We start from the raw sequence: 7,458 nt of genomic DNA on the forward strand, positions 1-7,458 counted from the left end.
GGTCTGTGGGGTCCCCAATGGGGGGGTCCCTGGGATTCCCCAATAGGGGGATCTATGGGGTCCCCAATAGGAGGGTCTGTGAGATCCCCAATGGGGGGGGTTTATGGGGTCCCCAATGGGGGGGTCTGTGGGGTCCTCAATAAGGGTGTCTATGGGGTCCCTAATTGGGGGGTCCCTGAGATTCCCCAATAGGGTGGTCTATGGGGTCCTCAATGGGGGGTCTATGGGATCCCCAATAGGAGGGTCTCTGGGATTCCCAATGGGGGGGTCAGTGGGGTCTCCAATGGGGGGGTCAGTGGGGTCTCCAATGGGGGTGTCTGTGGGGTCTCCAATGGGGGTGTCTGTGGGGTCCCCAATAGGGGGTCTATGGGGTCCCTAATGGGGGGGTCAGTGGTGACCCCATAGTGTGCATGTAGGGTGTCTATGGGGTCCCCAATAGGAGGGTCTATGGGGTCTCCAATGGAGGGGGTCAGTGGTGACCCCATAGTGTGTGTGTAGGGTGTCTATGGGGTCCCCAATGGGGGGGTCTGTGGGGTCCCCAATGGGGGGAGGGGCCTATGGGGTCCCCAATAGGGGGGGTCCCCAATAGGAGGGTCAGTGGTGACCCCATAGTGAGGGGAGGGGTCAGTGGGGTCCCCAATAGGGGGGTTTATGGGGTCTCCAATAGGAGGGTCTGTGGGGTCCCCAATAGGGGGGTCTGTGGGGTCCCCAGTGGGGGGGTGTCTATGGGGTCCCCGATAGGAGGGTCTATGGGGTCCCCAATGGGGGGGGGGTCAGTGGTGACCCCACAGTGAGAGGGGGGGTCTATGGGGTCCCCAATAGGGGGGGGTCTATGGGGTCCCCTATGGGGAGGTCAGTGGGGTCCCCAATGGGGGGGTCAGTGGGGTCCCCAGTAGGAGGGTCAGTGGGGTCCCCAGTGGGGGGGTCTATATGGACTTCCAATAGGGGGTCTATGGGGTCCCTAAAGGGGGGGTCCCCATAGTGAGAGGGGGGGTCCCCAATAGGAGGGTCTGTGGGGTCCCCTATGGGGGAGGTCTGTGGGGTCCCCAATAGGGGAATTTCTATATGACCCCCCAATAGGGGGGTCTGTGGGGTCCCCAATGGAGGGTCTATGGGATTCCCCAACAGGAGGGTCAGTGGGGTCCCCAATGGGGGAATGTCTATATGGACCCCCAATAGGGGGGGTCTGTGGGGTCCCCAATGGGGGGTCTATGGGATTCCCCAATAGGAGGGTCTGTGGGGTCTCCAATGGGGGGGGGTCAGTGGTGACCCCATAGTGTGTGTGTAGGGTGTCTATGGGGTCCCCAATGGGGGGGTCTGTGGGGTCCCCAATGGGGGGAGGGGCCTATGGGGTCCCCAATAGGGGGGTCCCCAATAGGAGGGTCAGTGGTGACCCCATAGTGAGGGGAGGGGTCTGTGGGGTCCCCAATAGGGGGGTTTATGGGGTCTCCAATAGGAGGGTCTGTGGGGTCCCCAATAGGGGGGTCTGTGGGGTCCCCAGTGGGGGGGTGTCTCTGGGGTCCCCGATAGGAGGGTCTATGGGGTCCCCAATGGGGGGGGGGTCAGTGGTGACCCCACAGTGAGGGAAGGGGTCTGTGGGGTCCCCAATAGTGGGGGGTCTATGGGGTCCCCTATGGGGAGGTCAGTGGGGTCCATAATAGGGGGGTCAGTGGGGTCTCTAATGGGGGAATGTCTATATGGACCCCCAACAGGAGGGTCAGTGGGGTCCCCAATGGGGGGGGGGGTCAGTGGTGACCCCACAGTGAGGGGGGGGGTCTGTGGGGTCCCCAATAGGGGGGGGTCTATGGGGTCCCCAATGGGGGGGGTCTGTGGGGTCCCCAATGGGGGGTCTATGGGATCTCCAATAGGGGTGTCTATGGGGTCCCTAATGTGGGGGGGTCTGTGGGGTCTCCAGTGGGGGAGTCTATGGGGTCCCCAATGGAGGGATCTATGGGATTGCCCGATAGGGGGGTCTGTGGGGTCTCCAATGGTGGGAGGGGTCTCTGGGGTCCCCAATGGAGGTGTCTATGGGGTCCCCAATGGGGGGGTCTGTGGGGTCCATAATAGGGGTGTCTATGGGGTCCCAATGGGGGGGTCTGTGGGGTCCCCAATGGGGGGGGGTCAGTGGTGACCCCACAGTGAGAGGGGGGGTCTATGGGTTCCCCAATAGGGGGGGGTCTATGGGGTCCCCTATGGGGAGGTCAGTGGGGTCCATAATAGGGGGGTCAGTGGGGTCTCTAATGGAGGAATGTCTATATGGATCCCCAATAGGGGGGTCTATGGGGACCCCTATGGGGAGGTCAGTGGGGTCCCCAATGGGGGGGGTCAGTGGGGTCCCCAGTAGGAGGGTCAGTGGGGTCCCCAGTGGGGGAATGTCTATATGGACCCCCAATAGGATGGTCAGTGGGGTCCCCAGTGGGGGGGTCTATATGGACTTCCAATGGGGGGGTCTATGGGGTCCCCAATCGGGGGGTCAGTGGTGACCCCATAGTGAGAGGGGGGGTCTGTGGGGTCCCCAACAGGAGGGTCTGTGGGGGTCCCCAATGGGAGGGGTCTGTGGGGTCCCCAATAGGGGAATTTCTATATGGCCCCCCAATAGGGGGGGTCTGTGGGGTCCCCAATAGGGGAATTTCTATATGGCCCCCCAATAGGGGGGGTCTGTGGGGTCCCCAATGGGGGGTCTATGGGATTCCCCAATAGGAGGGTCTGTGAGATCCCCAATAGGAGGGTCTATGGGGTCCCCTATGGGGAGGGTCTATGGGGTCCTCTATGGGGGGAGTCTGTGGGGTCCCCAATAGGATGGTCAGTGGGGTCCCCAATGGGGGGGTCTCTGGGGTCAACGGGTTCCCCCCCAGGCCCCTCCCCTTCCCCCCCATCAGTCCCCTCCCCTTCCCCCCCATCAGTCCCCTCGTGCCCCTCTTGGCCCCGCCCCCCCCGCGCGCCCGCAGCCAATCGGCGCAGAGGGGGCGTGGCCACGCCCCTGTTTGGGTGGTGCCGGGGGCGGGGCTTCCGCGGGCGGGGCCGGCGGAGCCAATCGGCGCAGAGGGGGCGTGGCCATGCCCCTGTTTGGGTGGTGCCGGGGGCGGGGCTGCCGCGGGCGGGGCCGGTGGAGCCGCTGGTGCAGGGGGTGATTTGGGGGGGGGGGTTCGTGGGGGGGTCTGGGGGGTCCCGGGTGGGGCTGGGGGGCACTGAGGGGCCCTGGGGGGCACTGGGGGGGTCGTGTCCCCTCCCCTGGGGCAGCTGTCACCCCCCTCCGTGGCAGTTGTGTCCCCCCCCATGACCGTTGTCACCCCCCGTGACAGTTGTGGCCGTTTTTCCCCCCCCGCGGGGGCTCGGGGGGGGTCCCAGCCCCATGTCCCGTCCTGTCCCCTCCCCCCCGAGGGTCCCCTGTGGTCACCCCCAAGGGCCCGATGTCCCCATGGCCTCGACCCTGTGTCCCCCAGTGTCCCCTCCACGTCCCCGTGTCCCCCATGTCCCCATGGTCTCATGTCCCCGTGTCCCTGTGTCCCTGTGTGCCCACACCCTCTGTCCCCCATGGTCTCGTGTCGCCCGTTGTCCCCCAAACCCCCAAATGTCCTCATGTCCTGTGTCCCCAAGTCCCACGTCCCACATGTCTCCGTGTCCCCGCGTCCCACATGTCCCCTGTCCCTCGTGCCCCCTTGTTCCCCCATGTCCCCATGTCCCATGTCCCCCTGTCCCCGTGTCCTGTGTCCCTCACGGTCTCATGTCCCCATGTCCCCATGTCCCCATGTCCCCATGTCCCCATGTCCCCATGTCCCCATGTTCTGTGTCCCCCATGGTCTCATGTCACCCCTGTCCCATGTCCCCGTGTCCCATGTCCCATGTCCCCCTGTCCCCATGTCCTGTGTCCCTCACGGTCTCATGTCCCCGTGTCCTGTGTCCCCCATGCTCTCATGTCACCCCTGTCCCATGTCCCCATGTCCCCATGTCCCGTGTCCCCCATGCTCTCATGTCACCCCTGTCCCATGTCCCCATGTCCTCATGTCCCCCATGTCCCCATGTCCTGTGCCCCCCATGGTCTCATGTCACTCCTGTCCCGTGTCCCACGTCCCCATGGTCTCATGTCACCCCTGTCCCTGTGTCCCATGTCCCCGTGTCCTGTGTCCCCCATGGTCTCATGTCCCCATGTCACGTGTCCTCATGTCCTCGTGTCCCCATGTCCCATGTCCCTGTGTCCTCATGTCCCCGTGTCCTGTGTCCCCCATGCTCTCATGTCACCTCATCCCATGTCCTTGTGTCGCCATGTCCCCGTGTCCCCCATAGTCTCATGTCCCCATGTCCCTGTGTCCCATGGCCGCATGGCCCCATATCCCATGTCCCCCATGGTCTCCTGTCACCCCTGTCCCATGTCCCCATGTCCCCATGTCCCCGTGTCCCGTGTCCCCCATGCTCTCATGTCACCCCTGTCCCATGTCACCCCTGTCCCATGTCCTCATGTCCCCATGTCCCCATGTCCCATGTCCTGTGTCCCCATGTCCCTGTGTCCCATGTCCCCCATGGTCTCGTGCCACCCACGCCCCCGTGTCCCCATGTCCCCACGTCCCTGTGTCCCATGTCCTCATGTCCCCATATCCCCATGTCCTGTGTCCCCATGTCCCATGTCCCCATGTCCCCGTGCCCTGTGTCCCCCATGGTCTCATGTCCCCATGTCACGTGTCCTCATGTCCTCGTGTCCCCATGTCCCTGTGTCCTCATGTCCCCATGTCCTGTGTCCCCCATGCTCTCATGTCACCTCATCCCATGTCCTCGTGTCGCCATGTCCCCGTGTCCCCCATAGTCTCATGTCCCCATGTCCCTGTGTCCCATGGCCGCATGGCCCCATATCCCATGTCCCCCATGGTCTCCTGTCACCCCTGTCCCATGTCCCCATGTCCCCATGTCCCCGTGTCCCGTGTCCCCCATGCTCTCATGTCACCCCTGTCCCATGTCACCCCTGTCCCATGTCCTCATGTCCCCATGTCCCCATGTCCCATGTCCTGTGTCCCCATGTCCCTGTGTCCCATGTCCCCCATGGTCTCGTGCCACCCACGCCCCCGTGTCCCCATGTCCCCACGTCCCTGTGTCCCATGTCCTCATGTCCCCATATCCCCATGTCCTGTGTCCCCATGTCCCATGTCCCCATGTCCCCGTGCCCTGTGTCCCTCATGTTCTCATGTCCCCATGTCCCCATGTCCTCATGTCCTCATGTCCCCATATCCCCATGTCCTGTGTCCCCATGTCCCATGTCCCCATGTCCCCGTGCCCTGTGTCCCTCATGTTCTCATGTCCCCATGTCCCCATGTCCTCATGTCCTCATGTCCCCATGTCCCCATGTCCCATGTCCCCATGTCCTGTGTCCCCCATGGTCTCCTGTCACCCCTGTCCCCGTGTCCTGTGTCCCCCACGGTCTCGTGCCACCCGCACCCCCGTGTCCCCCTGTCCCCGTGTCCCCACGTCCCGTGTCCCCGGCACGTCCCGTTCCCGGTGCCCCCCCCGTTCCCGGTGCCCCGTGCCAAGTGCCACCCCCTTTCCCAGTGTCCCTCGCTGCCAGTGCCGGTCCCGGGGCCCCTTGCCCGGTGCCACCCCCTTGCCCGGTGCCACCCCCTTTGCCGGTGCCCGTTGTCCTCGGTGCCATGTGCCGGTTCCCGGTGCCACGTGCGCGTTCCCGGTGCTCCGTTCCCGGTATTCCCACTCCCAAACCCCTTCCCCGTCCCCGATATCCCCTTCCCAATGCCCCTACCCCGTTCCCAATGTCCCGTTCCCGGTGTCCCGTCCCCTGTACCCCCCCCCGTGTCCCGTTCCCGGTGTCGCGTTCCCGATGTCCCTTTCCCGGTGTCCCGTTCCCGGTGTCCCGTCCCCTGTACCCCCCCCGCTGCCCGTTCCCGGTGTCCCTTTCCCGGTGTCCCGTTCCCGGTGTCCCGTTCCCGGTGTTCCCGCTGTTCTCGGTGCCCCGTTCCCCGCGTCCCGTTCCCCGCGTCCCATCCCCCGCACCCCTCCGTTCCCAATTCCCCGTGCCCATTCCCGATGTCCCTTTGCCGGTGTCCCATTCCCGTGCTCTCCCCCCTATCCAGTGTCCCGTTCCCGGTGTGTCCCGTTCCCAGTGTCCCGTTCCCGGTGTCCGTTCCCGGTTGTTTTGTGCCCATTCCCGGTGCCCTCCCCCCTTCCCCTCTCCCCGTGTCCCTTCCCGGTGCCCCATTCCCGGTGTGTCCCATTCCCGGTGTGTCCCTCTCCCCGCGCCCCTCGCCGGTGCCCTCCCCCCCCCTCCCCTCTCCCCGTGTCCCTTCCCGGTGTCCCTTCCCGGTGCCCCATTCCCGGTGTCCCGTTCCCGGTGTCCCATTCCCGGTGTGTCCCTTTCCCCGCGCCTCTTCCCGGTGCCCTCCCCCCCTTCCCCTCTCCCCGTGTCCGTTCCCAGTGCCCCGTTCCCGGTGTCCCGTTCCCAGTGCCCCGTTCCCGGTGTTCCATTCCCGGTGTGTCCCTTTCCCCGCGCCCCTCCCCGGTGCTCTCCCCCCCCCTCCCCTCTCCCCGTGCCCCCCCCCTCTCCCCGTGCCCCCTCCCCGCGCCCGTTGCCCGTTGCCCTCCGCCGGTTGCCCCCCGCCCGTTGCTCGTTGCCCGTTGGTCCCGGGGGCGGTGCCGGTGGCCGCGAGAGGGGTTTCGGGGGTGCCCGGTAGGCGGTTTTTGGGGGGTGTCGCCGTTCGCGGAGGTGGGTGTCGGGGTGCCCGGGGCGGTGCCGGTGTCCCGGTGTCCCGGTGTCCGGGTGTCCCGGTGTCCCGGGTCCCGGTGTCCCGGTGTCCCGGTGTCCCGGTGTCCCGGGTCTCGGTGTCCCGGTGTCCCAGGTCCCGGTGTCCCGGTGTCCGGGTGTCCCGGTGTCCCGGTGTCCCGGTCCCGGTGTCCCGGTGTCCCGGTGTCCCGGTGTCCCAGGTCCCGGTGTCCGGGTGTCCCGGTGTCCCGGTGTCCCGGTGCCCCGGTGTCCCGGTGTCCCGGTGTCCGGGTGTCCCGGTGCCGGTGTCCCGGTGTCCCGGTGTCCCGGTGTCCCGGTGTCCCGGGTACCGGTGTCCCGGTGTCCCGGTGTCCCGGTGCCCCGGTGTCCCGGTGTCCCGGTGCCCCGGTGTCCCGGTGTCCCGGTGTCCCGGGTACCGGTGTCCCGGTGTCCGGGTGTCCCGGTGTCCCGGTTCCCGGTGTCCCGGTGTCCCGGTATCCCGGTGTCCCGGTATCCCGGTGTCCCGGTGCCGGTGTCCCGGTGTCCCGGTGCCCCGGTGTCCCGGTGTCCCGGTGTCCCGGGTACCGGTGTCCCGGTGTCCGGGTGTCCCGGTGTCCCGGTTCCCGGTGTCCCGGTGTCCCGGTATCCCGGTGTCCCGGTATCCCGGTGTCCCGGTGCCGGTGTCCCGGTGTCCCGGTGTCCCGGGGCCGGTGTCCCGGTGTCCTGGTGTCCCGGTATCCCGGTATCCCGGTATCCCGGTG

General features: G+C 66.4%; 1 protein-coding gene across 1 annotated transcript; it reads left to right on the forward strand.

Annotated features, from left to right (window-relative positions):
* Nucleotides 1-3,157: 3,157 nt before the first annotated feature.
* LOC127464772 (uncharacterized) lies at nucleotides 3,158-5,439 on the forward strand. The gene is made up of 2 exons (XM_051775253.1): nucleotides 3,158-4,239; nucleotides 4,754-5,439. Exons 1-2 carry the CDS (start codon nucleotides 3,277-3,279, stop codon nucleotides 4,796-4,798), a joined length of 1,008 nt encoding a protein of 335 aa, XP_051631213.1. The 5' UTR covers nucleotides 3,158-3,276; the 3' UTR covers nucleotides 4,799-5,439.
* Nucleotides 5,440-7,458: the final 2,019 nt, after the last annotated feature.

The sequence above is a fragment of the Manacus candei genome, unplaced genomic scaffold, assembly GCF_025592945.1.
Source record: "Manacus candei isolate 608988 ecotype Guabito, Panama unplaced genomic scaffold, ASM2559294v1 h1tg000269l, whole genome shotgun sequence".
Lineage (NCBI taxonomy): Eukaryota > Metazoa > Chordata > Aves > Passeriformes > Pipridae > Manacus > Manacus candei.

What these genes read in the sequence shown, in the direction of transcription:
- LOC127464772 (XM_051775253.1), top strand. Translation starts at nt 3,277, where the DNA reads ATGACCGTTGTCACCCCCCGTGACAGTTGTGGCCGTTTTTCCCCCCCC. An exon ending in CCCCCATGCTCTCATGTCAC is followed by an intron (nt 4,240 to 4,753) that starts CTCATCCCATGT and finishes CTCTCATGTCAC; the next exon opens with CTCATCCCATGTCCTCGTGT.